At 43.8% G+C, this 24,568-nt stretch overlaps 1 protein-coding gene across 1 annotated transcript; it reads left to right on the top strand.

Annotated features, from left to right (window-relative positions):
• The first annotated feature begins 7,621 nt into the window (after positions 1 to 7,621).
• On the top strand, positions 7,622 to 18,646 carry LOC146982296 (THO complex subunit 6 homolog). The gene is made up of 9 exons (XM_085783315.1): positions 7,622 to 7,699; positions 10,792 to 10,840; positions 10,945 to 11,016; positions 12,104 to 12,206; positions 13,911 to 13,960; positions 14,785 to 14,847; positions 14,962 to 15,072; positions 17,935 to 18,063; positions 18,554 to 18,646. Exons 2-9 carry the CDS (start codon positions 10,823 to 10,825, stop codon positions 18,632 to 18,634), a joined length of 627 nt encoding a protein of 208 aa, XP_085639441.1. The 5' UTR covers positions 7,622 to 7,699; positions 10,792 to 10,822; the 3' UTR covers positions 18,635 to 18,646.
• The last annotated feature ends 5,922 nt before the right edge of the window (positions 18,647 to 24,568 follow it).

Here is a 24,568-nt window from a genome sequence, read left to right as displayed (position 1 = left end):
AAGCCCTCGGCCCAGTCCAGAGTGAACTTCTGCACCGAGAAGGTTTTTCCAACGCCAGCGACGCCGTTGGTCAGAACCACTCTGATGGGTCTCTGTTGGACAGGTGAGACCGTAGAGACGTCCTCTCTCTGTTGGACAGGTGAGACCGTAGAGACGTCCTCTCTCCGTTGGACAGGTGAGACCGTAGAGACGTCCTCTCTCTGTTGGACAGGTGAGACCGTAGAGACGTCCTCTCTCTGGTGGACAGGTGAGACCGTAGAGACGTCCTCTTTCTGGTGGACAGGTGAGACCGTAGAGACGTCCTCTCTCCGTTGGACAGGTGAGACCGTAGAGACGTCCTCTCTCCGTTGGACAGGTGAGACCGTAGAGACGTCCTCTCTCTGTTGGACAGGTGAGTCTTTAAAGATGTCGTTGCACTTGATTGGAGTGTCATGGAGGGTCTTCTTCTTGGACGTTGTCTCCAGCTGTCTCACCTCATGTTGGGTATTAACCTCTTCACTCTGTCCCTCTGTGATGTAGAGCTCAGTGTAGATCCTGTTGAGGAGGGTTCCACTTCCTGTTTCACTTCCTGTTCCCTCAGTTCCTTCAGTCACTCGTTCACATCTGCTCCTCAGACTGATCTTATGTTGATCTAAAACCTCCTGCAGACCACGATCTGCTGAGAGACAAGAGACAGAGTCAGACTGAAGACAGAGAGTCTGACAATCTGATCAGATTATTTTCATCAGCTACAGAAAAACTACAGACAACAAAGAGAAGGTTTGAATCATCATCTTAAATGTCAGTGCTGTGTGATGGAACAATGACTCTGGAGAAAACAACAAATGACCACATCAGCAGACAGATGTTCAGTCTCACTTTGTCCACAGCTGCTCTGATTGGCTGTCTGCAGCTCACCTCTGGTTCTGGGTCTTTGTCCATGATCCTTCAGGACGTCAGAGACACCACTCCTCTTCTCTCTGTCCAGACTAAATGATATAAAACATGCATACAAAAACACTCTGATAATTATATTAAATCATAAAGACGTTGATGAGGACAAACACCGATTAACACTGATGTGTCTTTTCTTCAAGAGAAAGGAGAAAGAAGAGAGAGGACTGAGGACAAACATGGATGTGGATCACTGATCTGAGACCAGCTGGTGTCTGTAAAGTATTTGAGTAGACTAAGTTACTATTACATTTACTCTACTTTAACCATGACTCATCATCTCAGAGCTGAGGAGGTTTTTCTGTTTTCTATAGTGTTTGTGTTTCACTGCAGGAGGTGGGTGGGTGGGGGGGTGATGACACTTTTGGAGGTGACACTTTAAACTGGTTGTGAACCTTCAGAGTCTGATGGATCTGGTTCCTGGTTTCTCTCTGTTTCCTTCACATGAGTCTAATGACTGAATCATCTTCAATTCAGTTTACAGTAGAAACTGTCTCTTACCGTGACTTTGAACGTCCAGGTCCAGGTCCAGGACTGAAGTTCAGAGGTTGATCATTGGACTGGTCACTCTTTACAGACCAGCTGGTGGATCCAGGTCCAGGTCCAGGTCTGAAGTTCAGAGGTTGATCATTGGACTGGTAACTCTTTACAGACCAGCTGGTGGGTCCAGGTTCAGGTCTGAAGTTTAGAGGTTTATCATTGGACTGGTCACTCTTTACAGACCAGCTGGTGGATCCAGGTCCAGGTCCAAGACTGAAGTCTGGGGGATTTCCTTTGGACCGGTCGCTCTTCAGAGACAGACAGATGGGTCCTGGAGACTCTGGTCCGTCCTCCTCTTCCTCCACATTAACACTCATCTTCAGGACTTCAGTCAGTCTGAGAGGGAAACCAGAAACACTGAACAACACTGACCTTAGCTTCAGATTCAGCAGTTAAGGGGAAAGTTAAGGGGAAATTAAATTCAACAGCTGAGCTCTGAATCCTCTGTTTATTTCACCTCTTAATGTGAAAACTGTGTTTCGTTTTGTGTTGAGTGTAAAACTTTAACACTTTTCCAGAGAACATAACAAGTCTTTAAAACAAAAGTTTTGTGTCTTATTCTTTTGGTTTTTGATCAGAACCTGGTCTGATGTGGATCAACTGTGTTTCAGACTCTTTATCTTCTCTGGGTCAGTGTTAAACTTTTATTTTGAAGGTCAAACACACATTTTTTACATTAAAGCAGAAGTAAGCGATCCGGTGGTTTTGGCTAATGCTGCGTTCCAGGCAGGCTTTTGAAACCGTAAATTACAGCTTCAAGTCACAACTTACGACTTTGTAGCGTTCCAGGCAACCCACTCGTGTTTTTCCGACCTGTTTTACCTGTGAAAGTCACTATAACGGCCACTCGTAACTTCCGACCCGTGAAGTCGTACCAGATTGAACTACGACTTCACAGGTCGGAAAAATCCTCGTCCCTACGTCGCCACATTCACGGCGTCCCTTGGCTGCACACACAGCCCTGCATGCCGTTCTCTCTCCTCATTGGATAAAAACTGTAGGATACGATAAATGTTTTCTCCTGGGCTCAGAGCAGAGCAGAGTGACTGACAGACCCGTGTTTCGGTCCAAACACTCTATAGAAGTGATTGCTGTCGGAAGATATAACTATTTAAGACTTATATTAACACAAATATATCACTCACTTCTGCTTTAAGAGGTGAAATAAACAGAGGATTGAGAGATCAGCCGTCTGACTTAAGTCCCCTTAACTTTCCCCTTAGCTTCCTGTTACGTAACACACACACACACACACAGAATACAGTGTGTTAACAGTTTTTATTTCTCATATCAGCGTTTTGTCCTAAAACTGTATATTTTTAAACCTGGTCCCAGTGTGGGTAAATCTCCCAACGCAGCATCAGAAAAAACTAAACGGATCTTTAACGATGACGTCATAGCCGCAGCTCTCTAACCTGTAACCAGGGCAACAAACAGGTCGACCTTTCTTTCCTGTTTTTGAAATTGATTTTAAGAACTACCTTGAATGTATTAAAAGAATTGATAATAAAACATGTATACACACTGTTAACATAATTTAAGAAATATTTGGAGAAATGTAGCCTAATATGTCCTGCCATTTTCTTTCTTCCTTTTATTTAATTTAATTTTTTAAATTATATTTATGTTACCTATGTAATGACTTATGCACTTTATCCACTTTATGTCTCATACTGTATTTGTTTATTTAATTCCTTGATGCCTGAATGTTTGTATTGTCCACAGTCAATGTTCTGACTGTGATTGGAACTTTTAAATAAAGTTTGAAAAAAAAAAAAAAACCAGGGCAACAAACTACGCTGGACATAGAAACTACAACAACAACAATGTGGGACTAGTGTAAAGCTTTTGAAGGACGAAGCAGAAGCAGATGTTTTAGTCAAAGTGTCGGTGTGGACAGGGCCTGAGTCAGACTGAGACAACAGGGAGTAGCTGTCCTCCTGCTGTCCCCCCTTTAGTCTCAGTAGTTCACTCTGACTCTTCTTCCCTCCACACTTCACAGGGACTGACACTCACACACTTTAACGGTGAAGAATAATAATAAAGTTGTTTAACACTCACCTAACGCAGCTTCACCGTTATTCCCTCTGTCATCTTAAAATGGCGTCTGAACTAAATACTTTCACTTTCTATCTCCTCCCTCTGTGTGTTTACAGGAAACAGCTGACACTGTTACTGACAAGGAAAACTAATGTCTGAGAAAACAGAAACAGATTTTACATTTTATAAATGTTGAAAGTTCCTGTTGAGTTGTACTCGTTGATTTTCAGAACAAACAATAACTGTTTAATAAAATCTGTACAGTAAAAGGTTCTGCAGTTCCTCACTCTGACCACAGGGAGGCAGTCAAGTCCAACTACAGACGTCACCACAATAAAGGTTCATTCCCACAAGTGGAGAGCACACTCCAGAAATGTTACATTAGTCTGTTATGATCACAGAAATAAGGACAATGATGTATTTTCCTCATTAATCTGATCTGACTTCTGACCAAACGTCACATTCATAAATGTCAGAAACAAACGAGACGACACGTTTCTTGGTTTATCAACACAGAAATGGAGCAGAAACATTTCAACAATTTCCTCTGTACAAAATAAAAAGCAGCTGAAACAGTTATGCACTATGTTTAATGTTTTTACTTGAATTATTATTCACTAATCATCTGTTTTAGGTTTTTATTTTTGTGTTTATTTATATATCGTTTTAATATTGTGTTATTAATTTATTTTTTCAGATTTCTCTTTGTCTATATTTGTTTTTATTTGTAAATAAGTGATCTCATGTTGCCTTTGTCAGTGTTGGTTGACTGTTTGAAATAAAGTTGTTAATTATTAAAGCAGAAGTACCGTAAAACACCAAATAAAGGCCCGGGCGTTTATTTGCTTAAATCGCTCAAATCAACCGGCGTTTATTTGGGACCTGCGTTTATTAATAGTGTTCAACCTGGACCTCCTTCTGGGGAAAGAGGCTTCACTCTGTGGTGGCAGGCGGCGGTGGAATGATACGTGCGTTTCTCGAGGCATTACTGTAAATACGGCCGGGGCGGACTCGTTCTCTGTCTCTCTGACCACCGTGGTCCTGGACCGCACAGGTACCAGGAGACTGAGACCCCCCGTCATGTCGGTCCTCCGCCCTCTCTGATCCGCCGCAAGTTGCAAAAACCCCGCGGACGCCCAGTCTCTCCCTCCTCTCCCACACTTCAGCACCTGTTGGCTCGCACCACCGTCCTTTTTTTTTTGTTGTTGTTGATTGAATGAAGTAGGTCTATAACTAATAATAATGCAACGTATAGCCTAACTAAATACAAGTAGGCTATGAGTAATCAGAGAACAGTATGCTGAAACACTACATTTAAAAGGAGTAAAGTCATTTAAAACGAGGAGCGAGCCGAGCCGAGCCGACACGGTGCAGCCCAGGACAGGTGCTGAAGTGCGGCTGAGAGGAGGACAGACCGGGCAGGAGCAACCAGCCCAGAGGCGTCTCGTCAGTCCTCGGCCGACTTTAATGTCTAGAGACACCCGCTATATTTGCATAGAATATTTTTTGGCAACCAGAAAAACAACGTTTGACCCGGCGTTTATTTGGGATGGGCGTTTAATATAAAAAATATTTTGCTACACCCGGCGGTTAATTGGGACCGGCGGCAATTTGGGACTCGGCCATTATTTGAAGTTTTACGGTAAGCGATATTTTTGTGTTAATCTAAGTCTTAAATAGTTGTATCTTCCGACAGCAATCACTTCTATAGAGTGTTTGGTCTGAAACACGGGTCTGTCAGTCACTCTGCTCTGCTCTGAGCCCAGGAGAAAACTTTTCTCGTATCCTACAACCTTTATCCAATGAGGAGAGAGAACGGCATAAAGGGGCAGTCCTCTCTGTGTGTGCAGCCAAGGGATGCGCCTGAATGTGGTGACGTAGGGACGAGGACCAATAGATCCATGACGAGGGCGGGGGCTGCTAACTCCATCTGCTGACAAGACGTTATGGTGCGTTCAAGGCAGCCCGTAACTCGTGTTTTTCCGACCTGTGAAGTCGTACCAGTTCGATCTGGTACGAGTTCACGGGTCAGAAGTTACGAGTGGCCGTTATAGTGACTTTCACAGGTAAAACAGGTCGGAGAAACACGAGTGGGTTGCCTGGAACGCTACAAAGTCGTAAGTCGTGACTTGAAGCTGTAATTTACGGTTTCAAAAGCCTGCCTGGAACGCAGCATTAGCCAAAACCACCGGATCGCTTACTTCTGCTTTAACTATAATAATTTGAGAGCACATTTAACACATGTGAACACCCTCACTTGCTCTCACATTTTTAACTCCTTTAACGCAGAACATGATAAGGTTTTCTACCTTCAACTTACATCATGTAACCTAATCTTATCTGTGACTCTACAAACACAAACTTTACAAACTTCTCAACTTTAACTCTGTTGCAGGTTTTGTCTTCACATCTGCTGCCATCTTGTCTGTTGGACAATACTTCAAACTTTATTTTTCCTTCGTGATCAGTCAACCTCAAAATTATCTTTAATATCAACGTGTTCACATCTCTGTCGACTCACAGCTTCTTTTTTATTGTGTAAAGACAAACAACACACGTGGTGTTAACAAGAATAAAAGACAAACAAAACAAAAACATACAAGAAAATACAGAATAGCAGGTGCAACGAACATGGAACGTAAAGACAAGATCACAATGCTCCTCAGGGATGGGTTAAATGCAGAGAAAGAATTTCACTGTACTAGCTGTATATGTGACAAATAAAATACCTTTACCTTACCTTACCTTACAATGAATCACGCAAAAGAGATAAAGAAAAATACATCAATAACAATATAATGATAATAAAAAAATAGCCTACATAATAGTAAAAGGGTAATATTTATAAACATAGCGAGTAATAGAAGTAATAGAGTGATGAGAGGTTTCATGTGTGAGGAGAAAATAAGTTTAAAAAAACCCAATAATAATAGTTAAACAAACAAAGGGAGGAAACAAACCAACAACAACAAAGCTTCTTAGCTAATGCTCCTGTTCCTTGGTTATCTCCATAAACCATAGGTGGTGTGTAGCTGAGTCAGTATTTAGATTTAATGTGTTTTTAAGTTGATATTATCTATGTGAACTTCAGCTAAAACTAAAACCCACTCCACATATTATTCAGACCAGTGGTAAATATGTTAACTCTTTCACGACCATTGACGAGTAAACTCGTCAAAACCGTTGTTTTTTTTTTTTTACAGATTACGATAATAGACACTCTCAGGTACCCTGTGTGTGAATATGGTTCCTCTGATATGTAAAACTGTTTTAAACTAAAATCAAAACATAATGTTTTTTATAAACTGTGTGATCTTGGTTTTGTTTGAGTAATCGTTCTCTTTGAATGCTGCTCTGGGGACAGCGTGCAGCGCTGTGCGGCTGTCGGCTACAGTGTTGCCACTTTCTCGCTGAATCTGGCGACTTTCCAAACCCTCTTGGTGACTTTTTTTTTGACAAAAGCGACCGACGACAAATCTGGCGACTTTTTCCGGTGCTGTTACAAACGTTTCTGGTTTGGAGACTCGGATCTGAAAGCCCGTTATCACTGCTGTTTTCACGGTGCAGCGGAGCGGGCGCTCTGCAGCGGGGGCTGTGACCGGCCGCCCCCGCCCCAGAGCACCCACCGCCGGCCAGTCACACAGCCGTGTCCCGGAGCTGCTGCGCTGCAGCCAGAGACCCGCACCGATGCACCGCTGCTCTCCACGCTGCCACACCCCCCAGATTTACCTACAAATATATTTATTTAGCCGTAGAAATGATTTGGGAGACGCCACACTGCAGAGTAGCGGTAAAATGAGCCGATTGCCACTTGACACAAAAGTGCGTTTTTCTCTGAAACTAGAGCGGGAGCTCCGTTTTTGGAGAAACCCAGCTCTCTTCTTCTCCTTCGTACTCACGAACGAAACGGTGGAAAAACTCGCCGTTTTTTCGAGGAGCACGTTGGAAAGTCACTCTTCAACCACGTGAAAACCGTTTGTTTCTAGGTGATGTACAGAGTTCGGTTCGACGTGAGAAAAAGGTAAACAAATAGCCAAAAACATGTGGTCCTGAGCGGATGTGCTGAGGAATTAGTGTGGTCGCGAAAGAGTTAATGTTGTTGTTTACGTGGATGACATCAGCTGATCAGTGACTTCCTGTCTCCTCAGAACGTCAAACCTCTGTGGACAAAGAGACCAGACTACAGGTGAGTTTAGCCTCAGCAGGTGTCCTCAGTCTGTCTTAAACTGAGTGTATGTAAAGTGATGAGCCCTGTCAAAGACAAATTCCTGCTATCCTTTGGGGCAGACAATAAATTATCTATCTACGGTATCTATCTATCTATCTATCTATCTATCTATCTATCTATCTATCTATCTATCTAAAGCCCCAGTATGTAGGAATTCCCCCCATCTAGCGGTGCGGTTGCATATCTGAACGTATTCTTGATGTTGCATTCAGGTGAAATGGGGCAGACGTCAGACAGACAACAGACGCTGCATGTAACAGGATAAACAAGTGGTCTGACAACATGTTGTCATGGTGATGTGGTATTGTTTTAGTAAAATGACATCCGGTTGGTTTGCCGACGGCCGTCTGCCTGACTGCACCTGAATGCAACACCGGTGCCTCCGTCCTTCCTCACACTACACAGTGGTGACGGTTTTAACAGGCCGTTTCCGTGGTTACCTACGGTCACGATGCAACATGGCCGCCTCGGTTCGGTGCGTCGCCCACTTCTGTATTTGTAACGACTTGTAACAACTCATTCTAAGGAACCAGAAAGCTTTACTTTGTCTGCAGCTGTGATTCACCTTCAGTCAAATACGGATTTATGAAAGACAGTAGGGGTGTCACGATTCTCCAAATCCTCGATTCGATTTGATTTTCGATTTTAGGGTCACGATTCGATTCGATTCTCGATTTTTTTTCTTTTTCTTACAGCACAGATGCCTATGCTATTTTCAGACTAGTCTAGTCTACGATCATTGGTTTTATTCATCAAATGTTGTACAGTAAATCTTATTTCAAAAGATGGGATACATATAAGTGATGCAATTTCCATAATGTATCACATTAGGCACTAATGGTCACATTTAAATAAGTTCTTTACAATATAAAGGTAACATGCCCCCAAAAATCATGATCCAGGGGCCAAAATTGCCCCCAAGGTTTTGAAACAAATATATTTATATCTGTACATTATCATAATTTTATTTTCATTAATTTTCCGTCGTATCTCATTATTCTCCTGATGTATAATGTAATGTAAACGAGATTGCGCTGATACGGAGAGTAATGTGACAGACAGCGGGGCAGAGCTGCTGCTGCTGTGCTGCCATGGACCTGATGATCAGTGATCAGACTGATGATCAGGTCCTGATCAGACTGGTGGTGGTCCACAGTCAATCAGTCTGGATCCTCCACCGTCACAGATCCCCCGAAAGCCCCCGCAAATAACACATCGACAAATAGTGGCAAGTTGCATCTTTTCGTCGGCTCATTATTTGCGGGTTTTTTTTTTGTTTTTTTTAATCTCATAGTGTCACTGCAACATGCGGCTCTCAGTGCTTGTCGTGTTGTGTAGTTAGACCTGCGTCTCCCTCCTGTTTCCCAGGTAGGAGGGACAGTAGCCCACCTAGGGCTGGGTGATAAAACGCTATAAATTGTGAAATAACTTTTCTTCGATAGAAATATGAGACGTGGTCGATAGGTTTCATTCATCCATGTTTTGGCAAATAGCCAATGATATTGAGAGTTGCGCCGTGTCGAACCAATCACGTGGCTGGAATAGAGCCAGTCAACATGTGCATTTGTTTGGGTTGCTGCAGACGTGCACATCAGCTGGCACCGCCGGTTAAAAAAAAAAAAAAAAAAAAAAAGAGGGAGGGAGGGAGAGAGAGAGAGAGCGAGAGAATGAGTGAGTGTTGTCTCGAAATAAAAAGTAAAGGAAAACTCGGACCAGTGACTGACAAGACGCTTGGTGCGCAATGGGGACAACGGGCAGTTGTAGCTTTGCGGGCGGCGGGGGGGATCGTCGATCCTCTCTTTGACTTCGATGCTCGAGATCGTGACGTAATTTCGATCGATTTCGATAAAAAATCGAAATCGTGACACCCCTAAAAGACAGGTTTGATTTTTGATCATGAAAAGTTACATAAGTTACAGACTGGGACTTTAAATGTGTCCTCAGTCTGTCCTCAGGTCACCACCAGCCATGTTTCCATCCAAAGTGATTTGAATTACTGGGAAATGCGCATTAAATTAAATTCAAATCCTGTGTGTTTCCATCTACGGACTTTGCACCCCCCCCCCCCCCCCCCCGGACTGACGGTCTGATTTGAACACATTAGCGCGATTTAGCGCATAGGCTACTGTATGTTTATTACCTTCACAACGCGACCTGTCTGAGAGAGAGAGAGAGAGACTTTATTAATGATAAACACTGGATTCGCTGGTTGATAAGTTTGGTTTTTACTGAGGAGGAACTATGAAGAAGTGCAGTAACATCATTATGAAGGTGTGTGGGGGCTTTTATTTTGCCGTGGCGGTGCCACAATTAATTACATGTAGTGAAACCCTGATGTTGTCTAGTGAGTGAACTGCAACACGGGAGCAGATGGGGTGAAAGTGGCTACGTCACTTAATTCACATACAGCTGTTTCCATCCCATTCAAATCAACCAACACCGGCCATAGCAGCATATTTCAGTTTGTGCGAATCAGGGGATTTTAATTCGAATCACGGCGTTTCCATCAGGGACAGCTCTCCATCCCGACACACCTCCACTCAGACACCCGCTGTTCCGAAATACCCCCACTTCGAAACACCGCTGTTCCGACAGCTGACTGAGGGAGATGCTTTGGTTGGGCTTAGGCAATGAAGAAAGGAGTTGGTTAAGTTTAGTAAAAAGAGCAGGTAGAGGCTAGACAGGCTGGAAGCATAATGAACATTATATGTCATTAATATGAAGTATTTGCCTGTTTTGCAGTTAATTATGCACATGATCCGTTTGACCCCAAAAAGGAAAAAAGGATCGCTGCGCAGCCTCCAGTTCCGATTACGTCCGTCTGTCCGTTCGGAGTGGGGGGGTTTCCCCAATAGCCTTATCGGAATAGCGGGGTCTTTAGAAAAATATTACAATGAATGGAAGTCTATTTTCGGAAAGGCGGGGCTTCGGAAAGGCGGGGCTTCGGAAAGGCGGGGTGTAACCGTTTCCATCATCATTTTCTGATGCGATACATCTAGATGATCTGAACAGCTGATGGAAACACAACTACTGTCTGTCTCTGTCCTCAGGTCCAGTCTGGAGATTCCTGAGATCAACGCCATGGCCGTCAACCCCCGAGTGAGACACACACACACACACACACACACACACACACACACACACACACAGATGGACATGTCTCCATCAAATGTTGAAACAACCTCCGTCTCTCCGTCTCTCAGGACAACAGTCTGGTCGTCGGGGGCGGAGACAACAACGTCCACATCCTGGACATGGAGCACGGCGTCTTCAAGGTCAGTCTGTTTCTATAACATGTTTATCACACCTCTGTTTGTTTGTCTGTTTGTTTATTTTCACATATCAAAGTTAAAAAAGATAGAACATATAAAATCCAAAACAATGTGAAGGGGAAATGACCAGAAACCCTCCAGGGGCTTGTAGGGCGGCGTTCTTTACCTACAGCTCTAAGCTAATCAGCATAGCTACATCTGTGAAGTACAAAATCGTTCATACATAATAAATACAAACATGGTTTAACATGATTTAACCTTGTACAATGCAGTACAAAAAGCCTGATAAACATATGATAAGAAATAGATTTGCATTTTACAAAAAAGAGTCCTAAGGATGGTTCATCATGCTGGTACCTTGATCACACAAATCCCTTGTTTTTAAAATCGGGTATTTTAAGATTTGAGGACCGAGTCAAATTCAAAACAGGTCAGATTTAGTTTAAAGCCTGGAATAGGTTGCTACCAATAAACATCCCAAAAATGTTTATGGTCAGAGAAAGCATAGTATATGATTTAAGAGGGAACTGTACCTTTAAACAATCTACCATCCATTCTACCCTGAAAAGTTTTAGCATCTATTTTTGTGGTGTTAAAATGTGGAATAGACTAGATGAGGATATAAAAATGTGCAATAACTTAAAACAATTTAAAAGTAAGTACAAACATACACTCTTGGACAGCTATAAAGAACTGGACAGATAATTTTACTCTTTTTATTTATAATCATGGTCTTATTTCATATTAAAGCAATATGTTTTTAATCTTGTGAATTGTATGGAACTACAGATGTATGACATGAATCACAATGTGGCGGGGGGGCTGAACTTGAACCCTTCTCAAACTTGCACAGTATCATTATTATTGTTTTGTTTCTTGTTACATAGATTGTTTGTCTTTTGATCTGTTTGTTTGAGACAAATAAAAATCAAATCAAATCAAAATATAAAGTAATCCCAGTTTAGATAAGGCAGACAGACCATGTGGAAAGTATTGACTGGTGAGCAGGAGAGACTTTAGTGCTCTCCTAAATCGTCATGACAACAGTGTGTGTGTGACTGACCCGTCCGTCGTCCCCCCCCCCCCCCAGTCCGTGCTGCAGGGACACTCGGACTACGTCCACTGTGTGAGCGTGAGGGAGCGCGAGGGGGAGGTCCTGTCGGGGGGCGAGGACGGGGCCGTGAGGATCTGGGGTGAGTGACCGCGTCGCCTCATGTTACCGTTGTTCTCCATCGCTAAGACACATTTCTCTAAAGCTGCTCTCTCTCCTTTTCTCTAAACTGTGAACACAAACCCCCAATGTTCAAGCTACGTTCACAAAACCTCAGACTCTTCTTGCAAAACTGAACTTTCTTTCACCTCAAAACAGTTCAATCTGGTGCCCAAAACTGAACTATGTTGTCAAATCAACATTAAAAACACTACTGAGCATCACTAAACACAACGCTCAGCACATGAAGCTGTAGAAATAAATGTTTATCGTTCACTGTAGCTAAATGCATGTTGCAAAACAAAACACCTGTGCATTTACACTGTAGCACTTCTCTCCTTCCCTTTCTTTCACCCTCCTCCCTCCCTCTCCACATCCATTTCATCCCCTTTTCCTTCCTTCTTCTTCTTTCTTCCCAGTTCATCCCCTCCCTCCCTCCCTCATCCTCTCTTCCTTCACCCTGTCGTCTCTCATCTTCTCCTCTTGCAAAACAAAAAACCTGTGCATTTAGCACTTGTACATAGTAAAAAAAAGAAGTACAAAAAACAGAAATCCTGTGCATTTACACCATTTACACGTAGCACTTGTACAGTACAAAGACAAACAGAAATCTTGTGCATTTAGTACTTGTATACAGTAAGCCTACGTAAAAATAAAGTACAAAAATATAGAAATGAGAAGTCCAGAACTCAGCCACAGCATCATTTCTCTGTACTGGATCAGGCCACAGGACTTCATCCTGAACTGGTTTATATAGTAGGTATACATGTTCCCTCACATCATTGGACACAAGTGTGATCCATTTTGAGTGAAACTTGTGCTTTACTTGTGTTTGACTTTTGCCACCTGTGCTCAGCATTAAGCAACACAGGTGCATCACAATGAAAATGTGTTGGTAAGTTGTTAAAGTCTAAACAGGTGAAAAGTGCTGATGGTTTTGCCAAAAGAGAGACTGGTTCAATCAGTGGGTTCAGGCAACTGAGAATTTGGTTCAGACAACAGGGTTTAGTGTTTTAGCAACTGAGAAAAACTGTAATTGTCTCTCTTTCTAGTTTTTTTGTCTGTTGGTTTCTGTTTCTACATGTGTGTTTGTCCTGTTGTATGAATTCTGTTGTCATGTCCTTGTGTGTTTATTAATTTTATTTTTTTAAGTATATTTTTTGGCTCTTTATGCCTTTTATTTGATAGCTATAGTAGAGATAGACAGGAAAGGGGGAGGCAGAGAGAGGGGGAATGACACGCAGGAAAGGTCTGTCCGATGGGGGGATTCGAACCAGGGCCGCCTGCGTTGAGGACTGTAGCCTCTACATGGGGCGGCTGCCTTAACCACTGTGCCACGCACCGCCCCCGTCCTTGTGTTTATTTTAATGGATTTTAACACCTTGTCAGGAGGACTGCAGTCAGAAACGAGCTGTTGGCTTAACACTGGCACCTTTACATTTTATTATGTTCATTAATGTGCACTGTCCTGCTTAAATAAATAAATAAATGGGGGGGGGTGATGGAGGAGGGGGATGGGGGGCAGGTGAGACAGGACAGGTGAGACAGGACAGGTGAGTCAGGACAGGTGAGACAGGACAGGTGAGACAGGACAGGTGAGTCAGGACAGGTGAGACAGGACAGGTGAGTCAGGACAGGTGAGACAGGACAGGTGAGTTTCTAACCGGCTGATGTCTGTGTCCCTCAGACAGTAGGACGGGACAGACTGTCCACTGCATCGAGGTCTACAAGTACGAGGTGAGACACCTGCTCTGTGATGTCACCACTGTTCTCACCTGTTTTTACCTTTACTCATCTGTTTTTACCTTTACTCACCTTTACTCACCTGTTTTTACCTTTACTCATCTGTTTTTACCTTTACTCACCTGTTTTTACCTTTACTCAACTTAACTCACCTGTTTTTACCTTAACTCACCTGTTTTTACCTTTACTCACCTGTTTTTACCTTTACTCACCTGTTCTCACCTTTACTCACCTGTTTTTACCTTTACTCACCTGTTTTTACCTTTACTCAACTTAACTCACCTGTTTTTACCTTTACTCACCTGTTTTTACCTTTACTCATCTGTTTTTACCTTTACTCACCTGTCCTCACCTTTACTCACCTGTTCTCACCTTTACTCACCTGTTCTCACCTTTACTCACCTGTTTTTACCTTTACTCACCTGTTTTTACCTTTACTCACCTGTTCTCACCTGTTTTTACCTTTACTCATCTGTACTCACCTGTTCTCACCTTTACTCACCTGTTTTTACCTTTACTCACCTGTTTTTACCTTTACTCACCTGTTCTCACCTGTTTTTACCTTTACTCACCTGTTTTTACCTTTACTCACCTGTTCTCACCTGTTTTTACCTTTACTCACCTGTTCTCACCTGTTTTTACCTTTACTCACATGTTCTCACCTTTACTCACCTGTACTCACCTGTTCTCACCTTTACTCACCTTTACTCACCTGTTTTTACCTTTACTCACCTGTTCTCACCTGTTTTTACCTGTTCTCACCTTTACTCACCTGTGTGTGTGTGTGTGTGTGTGTGTGTGTGTGTGTGTGTTTACAGATGTGTGCGCGGCCTCAGTACGGTAAATGGATCAGCTGTTTGACCACAGACTCTGACTGGATGGTAAGAAAAACACAGGTGGAGGTGCGTTCAGGTGCTGCTGGGAGATCACAGCTCCTGTGTCTGACCTCAGTGTGTGTGTGTGTGTGTGTGTGTGTGTGTGTGTGTGTGTTGCAGCTGTGTGGGGGGGGGCCGTCCCTGTCTCTGTGGCACCTGCGCTCCCTCTCCCCCACCTCCACCTTCCCCCTGAGCGGCTGCCAGCGACAGGCCGCCTTCTACCAGGACATGGTGAGAACTACACACACCGTGCTGCCTTCAGGGACACACATCACATCACCTCTGACCTCTGACCTCACCTCACCTGACCTCTGACATCACCTGACCTCTGACCTCACCTCTGACCTCTGACCTCACCTGATATAGATATATATAAGAAGACTAGGGCCCAATTCCAATCCGACCCCTCACAGACTCAGTCAGTACGTTTACATGCAGAGCTTAATCGAGCTATGTTCAAAATTTGATTTTGGCGTCAAGTCGGACTTCTGTCCTTGTCTCAATATACATGCAACTGAGAAAATGTAATAACTGACGGGTCCATCGCCCCCTCATGCAGCGTCACCTGTTGCTTCAGCAGGTTAATACGCCTCCTGTCCTGTTGACTTTACTGTCACCTCCTAAAAAACAGAATATAAACAACTTATAAGCTTAATAATAAATTCTCAACTGCAGTTCCCGACCAGACGCGCCAGTCTGGGACGGATTCACGCTGAGAATAGGATATGGGCTTCCTTTCTCTCTCTCTCTCTCTCTCTCTCTCTCTCTCTTTTTTTTATTTTTTTAATAAAACTCTCTTGCTGGTGGCGCTGTGTGAAATGCATTGAATCTGCGCTGACGTTGGGTTTTTTTCTTTACTTCGCCGGGTTCAGGCGGCTTCTCTGCTCCACTTGGTGCCGTCTCTACTGTTGTGGAGCATGAACACATGCATTGTCCAGTTATACTCCGACTAAGGTGTTTACATGACGGAGAAAATCTAATTCCAATCACATTATCTGGGTGTCTTAATGGGAGTTCTCCAACTCCGGTTTCAGTCGGACTAAGGTGTTTACCTGCACTTCAGTTGTCCAGTTCTAGTCGGATTAAGGCAATAATTCGACTTTTTCAAGTGTCATGTAAACGTACTGACTGACTTAGAGGCGCGTTCACGGGAAGTCCGTGAGTGTGTGAGGGCTGTTCCGTTGTCAGATCATCAAGTCAGTGAGTCAGTGAATGAGCCCTTACTGCCCCCCCCCCCCCCCCCCCTTCCCGTCAGTCAGCACCGATGCTGACTAGTGTAGGGGAATTACCCACAGTTCATAGCGTTGTGAAGTCAAACACATGAGATGCCGGAACGCAAGTGTTAAAAAAAAGAAAAGTAAATTAACACACGTAGTCAGAGAGAGCTCCGCTGTCTCTTTATTGTTAATGGACAGGAGCAACAACAAAAAGAATAAGTTTACTGTCAGTATTAACGTGCAGTTTGTGATTATTGATGATGATTTGATCAGATCTGATCCAGGAACATTTAGTTTTGAGTCCGTCCACCTCACACACCTTGTGCGTGTTGAAAGTACAGTAAATTACCGGTCCAAGGGCGGAGTTAAAAACATTTTGTTGCCAAGGTAACGTATCGTGAGAGTGGGCAGAGACGTTCTAATATGAGTATCTAATATGATGCCTAGAAGGACTTTGGAGTGGGTAAGTGCTGTTCCATTCATGTTTACAGCATCTGGGCCCTCACAGACTCTCACACTGTCACTTAGGTCGCTTTCACACCTGAAAGTCTGGACACCACGGTCCAGACCAGAGGGAAGAGATGATATGTTGTTGCAATGAAGTTTTGGTCCGGTCTGTGTTCACACTGTCCCTTGTCAAAACGCAGCTTTTTTGTAAACAAATGACACGTGGTCTACAGGTCGTTCAGCTATTGGTCAGAAAATATGTGAGGGAAAATCACTTTCATCATGTCATTTTTTTCCTATTCATCAACAATGGGGAGCAGCAGCTTTGACAGTTCTCTGTGGCAGGCTTTCACCGCACCCTGCTGTCCTGCTCTCTCTCTCTCTCTCTGTGTGTGTGTGTGTGTGTGTGTGTGTGTGTGTGAGAACGGCAATGGTTTGCTTCCTGTATTTGGTCTTATTAAAAGTCCGATTGCGTTCTCACCTGAAGCGAACTGGACCATGGTTCACTTCGAACCGGACCGAGTCCTGACTTTTTTGGGGGACCATGGTCCGCTTGTTTGGTCCGACAAAAGTCCGGACCGTGGTCCTGAAATTTTGGTTCGGACCAAACTGAAAAGTCCTAAAGTCCGGACCAAACGAGGCTAGTGTGGAAGCGACCTTAGAGCTGACGTCACTTCAGTCAGTGAGGGTTCAGGGCTTTAAGGAGTCTTTAGGGGGCGGATTGGAATTGGGCCTAGATGACTCACCCGCCACTGTTTCCCAATGACAAAGCGTAGCCAGAACGGCGGCCATCTTGGTAAGGTCAACTCTCTCCCTCAGAGCATTAAGCCTCTGCTGCATGTTCTGCTATAACGACCACAACTTGCTCAGTTTTTGTCCGATTTCAAAACGGTTTGATTCTTTATGAACGTCTATGCAGTTATGATGCAGCATATTTAGAATCACAGATCATTTGGGGCGGTGCGTGGTGCAGTGGTTAAGGCGGCTGCCCCATGTAGAGGTTACAGTCCTCAGCGCTGGCGTCCCCGGTTCAAATCCTGCGTCGGGCAGACCTTTCCTGCATGTCATTCCCCCTCTCTCTGCCTCCCCCTTTCCTGTCTATCTCTACTATGGCTATCAAATAAAGGCATTAAAAAAAGCCAAAAAATATACTTAAAAAAAAAAAATCATGGATCATTTTAATCATGTATTTTTTTTTGTAAAAGTAACATTCTAGTGACATTATGCAAATAGTTAAAGTGATAGCTACATACTGATTTATTTTTCACAGAGTTATGAATCGTTGTTTTAGTGCAGATGACTGGATCACCATCTACTGCACTGGAACTGCAGCCAGAGTCAGAGACAGTCGCCCGTTCCAATATGGCCGACTGTGAGCTACGCCTGCTGTAGTCAGATCCACCCCCTTGATGTGACGTGTCTGTTTCAGATCCTGGCGGTGGGGGAGGGGCCGACCGTGTCCCACTGCCTGCTGGGGGGCGAGGTCAAGGCTCAGATCCCCTGCTCCTCTCAGAGCCTCAACACGCTGCAGCTCAACACCAACAGCACCGAGCACCGGGTGAGTCCCTGAACGCAGCACGGCCTCTGGTCCTGATCACAAACACCATCATTATTAATATTACTAATAATATTATTGTTATTATTAATAATATTATCAGGGCTGCAACTAACGGTTACTTTTATTATCGATTAATCTGTCCATTATTTAAACGATTAATTCATTAGTTGTTTGGTCAATAAAATGTTATAAAATGTTGAAAAATATACACACATACAAGAAAATGTCTTGTTTTGTCCACAAACCGAAGAGAGACTCAGTTTATTGTCATAAAGGAACAAAGAAACCAGAAATATTCACATTGAAGAAGCTGGAATCAGAGAATTTTGACTTTTTTTCTCAAGATAGTTGACGAGTATTTTAATAATCGATTATTGTTCGATTAATTGATTAATTGTTGCAGCTCTAAATATTATTATTGATCAGTCTGTTTCATGCTGTTTTGGACTCTGAGCTTAACATGTGTGTGTGTGTGTGTGTGTGTGTGCAGGTGCTGACGGTCGGAGGCAGCAGCGACCACATCGACGTCTTCACTAACCTGTCGTACAGAGCGTTTTCACTCAGCTTCTGAACACACACACACTTTGTCATTTATGATAATAAAATATTTTTGTCATTTTGTAACTTGTTGGTCCAAAGTTATTTAAATAGATTTTTCTGTTAGAAGTTTCTTGTACCTGCACACACACCTGTATTGGTCCAAGGTCTCAGAATCTGGATATTTTTTCTCCAGACCAGTCCAGACCTCAGCTGCAGCGACATCTTTTTATTTTACCCACAAATGTCTCTGTGTCTCTGTCTCACTTTGGTTTCTGTGATGTAATCCTCAAGCTAAAGTTGGTAAATCATTGATCCATGGTTCATTGATCCATCACCACAGATTGAACTGGTTTGTAAATTCCAGCTGTAAAACTATGGAATTACTTTTGTATCAAATCAATCCAAACAAAACCTCTTCAACATCAAACAGAAACAAGAGCTTGAGAAAGAATCAAACTTTATTTAACAGAGAAAAAAACTCACTGAAGCAAAAAAAACTGTCATCTCAAAAGCAAAATGTGTGACTTGAAAACAAATTACAAATCTCTTGGTTCCTTTAATTGTTTACATAAATGTGTTTTTGTTGCTTCATGTTGAGTAAACAGGGTTTTGCTCTTGCTGTTGTCACCTCTCTCTCCTCTGCTCCCTGAGAGGCCAGAGTCACATTAGAGCCAGAAAAAACTACATATAAAACAATATACATCATTAATACAAAATAAACAGTGTTTACCAACATGCTGCGTAGCCTACATTAATGTGTTAACTATTGTCACTGTTGTCATAGCAACCTGATCTGAACCTCCATCATGTTTAGAAACTCTGAATAATGTGGAAATGAGCTGCAGTTCTTCACCACACCACAAGATGGAGCTGATTAATCAGAATGGATGAATAAGGAAACAGGAGGAGGAGGAAGAGGAGGAGGAGGAGGAGGAGCAGAGAGTGTGTAGAGGATCAGATGAGTCCAGAGACAGTGATGATCTCTGTCAGGTCCAGAACACACAGGGAGGATGGTGGACTGGACTCTGAGAGAGACAGTGGAGCTGCTCTCAGGTCAGTTCAGGTCCAGGGAGGTGAGGGAGGGAAGGTTCCCATCTGTGAAGAGAAGCAGAGGACAGAGGTGATGGATCAGTGATCGTCTCTCTCTGCTCTGATTGGCTGACTGTTGTCTCTCTCTCTGCTCTGATTGGCTGACTGTTGTCTCTCTCTGCTCTGATTGGCTGACTGTTGTCTCTCTCTCTGCTCTGATTGGCTGACTGTTGTCTCTCTCTGCTCTGATTGGCTGACTGTTGTCTCTCTCTGCTCTGATTGGCTGACTGTTGTCTCTGTTATTGTCTCACTGACTTTAGTCCAATAGTGCTGAAAGCAGCACAGACTGACTCCGCCCCCCTACTGACCTCACAGTCTCCAGTCTACAGTCTGGACTCTTCACAAGATCCTCCAGATCCTTCAGGTCTGAAGACTTCAGGTTGTTGTAGCTCAGGTCCAGGTGTCTCAGGTGGGAGGGGTTGGACTTCAGAGCTGAGACCAGAGAAGAACAGCTGATCTCTGACAACATGCAGCCCTCCAATCTGAATAAAGAATAAAAGCAGTGAGTTGAGGACAAAGCTCCTTGTCGACAGCGTTCAGTGTCTCATCATCTGTTCAGAGCTGAAGAAGCTTCAGAAAGAACAAGTTTAGAAAATCAAAGTCCAACAGCTGAAGCAACAGGAAGCAGGTTAAACAGTGACAGAGAGAAAACAGCTCATTAATATTCATGAGAAGCTGCTGCTGCTTCAACACAGACGCAGTGACTCCGCCTCTTCACCTGTCAGCTCCACCTGTGGCTCAGTGGCGGCTGGTGACTGAAAAAATTGGGGAGGACAGGAGGAAAACCAGTCCACGGCGTCATGTTATTTTCTACTAGTTGACTACTTATCGCTACTTTCTGATATTCAATGAAAATTAAACAGTAAAACAATGTCTTACAAGATTTTTTAAAAACAAGATCATTTTATTCAATTATACTGTTTTCAGATTAACACAGGCCTAATGAAAAAGACAGAGCCTTTCTCATGTGGGATGTAAAAAATAAAATAAAAAAGCAGGCCAGTGTTCAACACCTGTAAATGTCACAGTGGGGAAAAAGTAAAAACAAAAACCATGGAGATCTGTAAGCAAAGTGTTCCACTCAAATTACATACATATTTGGCTAGCTATTCTTTCACCTGAGCTGACGGCCCAGGTCACGTATCTGAAAACTATGAACAATCTCTCTGACTGCTTCTCTCTGATATCTCCTAACAGTTTATCCAGAAATCTGCTGATATTTCCTTTCAAATTGATGCCAATGTCGCTGAAAACTCCGTATTTCTTGTGCTAGGAGCAGCAGGAGCAGCACGGCTGGGAGTGAAAGTTTGGCGCACATAGCAACAGTAACCAAGGGGGGTTGGAGAACTGTAATTGGACCAACCTGGTGTCAATCTTGTGTTCTGGTTGCTGATTGGTAAGGGAGGACGTCCTCCCTTAGTGCGTCATCACAGATCAGCATGAAAAAATCCTAAATGCATTGAGAGAATGGAAGGAGATCCCGCCCCGAGGCGTCTAGAGGAGGACAGAAGCCCTCCGTCCTCCCCTAAGCCCCCCCCTTCCTGCTCCTCACACAGACTACTCTGTCTCCTCCGTCTGCAGGCGGCGCTGTTGAGCTGTTTTAAGTGGATTTAATGGATTTTCTTCCATAAAAGAGATTTTAAAATATATTATAAATGATTTGGTAAAGGTTTATTTCAACCAGTTACTCTTTATTAAAAATATGTTGATCTTCCTGTGGCCTCTCAAAAATAGAGGAGGACCAACCTCCTCTGACTCTATGGACCAGCCTCCACTGCTGTGGCTCCATCCATACAAACTCATGTTGAGCAGCCACATTTCTCAGAGACTCTGTCACTGAGCTCTTTCTCACTCCAACAGCTCATCTGCACTCACACAGTGTGCGTCATAGTGCGCGTGTGCGTAGCGATACGCCGCTTCAATGGCTGACAAACACGGCTCCAGAGTTCAGGGCTGTTTGACAGCAACATCAAGTTGTGACAATCTTCAGAACGACGTGGTCAGCTTTTCTCCGTGGGTGTTTTGAAAGTGTGTGAAGCAGGTTGTTGGTGGCGAGCCCGTCCACAGCAGCTCATCACTCAGCTTCTGTGCTGCTGCTCTGCTCTGCTAACACACTGACTGTGTTCAACAGCTCACACAAGCCCACGTTCAAGAAGCTCAGCTGTCACTTTGAGCTGCTTCTGACTCCTGCCCTCAGCCAAGCACTGAGTCAACACTCTGAGCCTGAGCCGCCACATGAAGCAACAACCTTCAGCCCATCTTGGTGAGCCTCCAAACAAACCAGCTGAGCCTCTGCAGCTGCTTCATGTCAGCAGCAACAAGACCAACACTAGCAGCTCTGCTCTCACCTGTCTCACCTTGATTCTCAGCATTCACAGTCCTTGACAGGAAGTGGCTGCAGTGTGTGCCGTGCTCTTCACTTCCTGCTTCACACTCCAGCCTCTCCCAGCCAGTTGAGCTACCAGGGAGCAGACTTTAGCTGCCAACAGCTCCCTACAGCCAGCCTCCACTGGAGCGCAGCTTTCCAGCCTCCTCTGCCTCTGCTGCCAGCTCTGTGGATCTCAGCTGCTTCCTCTCATGCTTCCTCCCATGGTTCTGTCAGCTCCACAACATCCACCAGCTGCTGTGTTTCTGACCACAACTCAACATCTGCTCTCAGATCAGTGCTGCACGTTGCTTCAACAACAAGTGTCTGAGTTGAAAACAACAGTTGTAGAAGCTGAGCTCGTTCTCTGCTGCTCTGAATCACAAACACTACGACTGCTCTCACCTTCTTCTCTCTGGACTCATCTCAACTGTTTTCTCTCTTCAGCTTCTTGAGAAAAATCCTCACACACAAATCCTGACATGTATGAACCAATGAGAAGCTGAAGCTTCAAACAACTAAAACAGCTCCAGTCAGTGAACTCACCTCAGAGTCTCCAGTCTACAGTTTGGACTCTCCAGTCCAGCACACAGAAGCTCCACTGATGAATCACTCAGGTTGTTCCAGGTCAGGTCCAGGAGTCTCAGGTGGGAGGGGCTGGACTTCAGAGCTGAGGCAACGACTTCACAGTGAAGCTCTGAGAGCCAACAATCACCAAGTCTGTGATTAGAGAAGAAACAAAATGTGTGAGAGTAAAATCAGACAATTTGTACTAAACACACACAACATGTCATCATGTGATCAACATGTGCTCTTCACACTCTGGTTCAGTTCATCTTCTCTCTTTGTGTTGGACATGAAACAATAATCCTCATCAGGGCTGGGCTGGAAAAACCCATTCAGATTCAGATCCACCTCCTCTTGAATCCTCCAACATCCATTCATCAAAGCCCAGATGGATGTTTAATCCAGGCTCCTGCGCCGACACAGGTAGATGTGGTCAGGTGAGCTCAGGTGTAGAGCTGCAGGTGTCACCTGAACAACTAGGGCTGGGACGATATGCGTTTCTCCCGATTTGATTCTTCTACGATTTTTTGGATGGCGATTCGATTTAAATTGCGATTCTACGATATTGCCGATTCTCTCGATTTTTAGTCTTTAGCATTTTCAACATTTATCTGCACACAAATACTGTAGGAGCCTATAAATTAACATACTCCATTATAAAGTGAACTTAAACCCTTTTCAAAAGCTGTACTCTCTGTATGTAAAAAAAAGGCGAACAAATGCACATTGCACAATATTTAAAAAAAGAAAATAATAATTAAAAAAAAAAAAGATATTGCGATATTTATGTTAATCGATTTTTTCTCCCACCCCTATGAACAACGCTCACACACATTGATTTTCTCCAAACGTGAAATGAAGTCAAAGAAAATCAAGGTGAAATGTAGAAACATCTTTAGTCAGAAGATCTGACCACTACAGTGTGTGTCCTGCACAGATCTAATCCACACTAAGGACACGCTGCAGGTTGTCATGGTGACATTTAAGGTGGACTGATTGATTTCCATGGGCCACTGAGCAGCACACAAGAAAACATTCCACCTTAAAAGTGTGTGAGAGCTGGCAGCTGCACAGTGACTGAGATGGTTGATGAGTAAAAAGAGAGAGAAGCTGCTTTGATCGTCCTTCACTCTTCTGACAGTTTGTGTGTCTGTGCTGATGATGGACACACAAACATGACACAGTCAGTCTGTTACACTGGAGCTGCAGCTGCTTCGGCTTCACAACCAGCCACAACTGAACCAGCAGGTGAAGCACAGGTGTGTTAGCGCACACAAACACACAACACTAGCAGCACACACACAGCAGCCTCTAGACTCCAAGGTAACAAGTGTCCAGTCAGGTAGAAACTGTGTGGAGCTGAATGGAAGCAGATCTATGTGCAGGATGTGAAGAAGCAGCTGTGACTGTTGACACACAGTGGAGCTGCTGCTGCTGCTGCTACATCTGCTATTTGTTGCCATGACGACTCCACTGTTGCTCATGTTCAATAGAAAGTGCATTAATGGAACTGCTTTGGCTCCATTCATCATGTCAACATTCATGGTTTTAATAATGCAACAATTTACAGCATCAGTTCTCTGAGCGTCTCATTCATGTCCAAGTCAAACTGGAGTTGGGACTGAAATCTAAAACACAATCATGATGTTGAATCAGGAATCAAAGTGAATCAGAGATCAGATGGATTCAGGTGATCAGTGATCAATACCCAGCCCTGACCCTCATCACTCTGTCAGACCTGCACATTGTTCAAGTCCATCTTTGTTGGACTTTCATCTTCAGCTTGAAGCTCAAACTGAAACATCTGCATGTTTAAAACTCACAGTGTTAAAACATCTGGAGAAACAACACAACTGACCTGAGACTGTGTGTGTGTGTGTGTGTGTGTGTGTGTGTGTGTGTGTGTGTGTGTGTGTGTGTGTGTGTTATTGATCATGTCTGGAC

This window comes from Trachurus japonicus, chromosome 8, assembly GCF_045865225.1.
Source record: "Trachurus japonicus isolate A0001 chromosome 8, Traja_1.0".
Lineage (NCBI taxonomy): Eukaryota > Metazoa > Chordata > Actinopteri > Carangiformes > Carangidae > Trachurus > Trachurus japonicus.
This window is presented reverse-complemented; position numbering and strand designations above follow the sequence as displayed.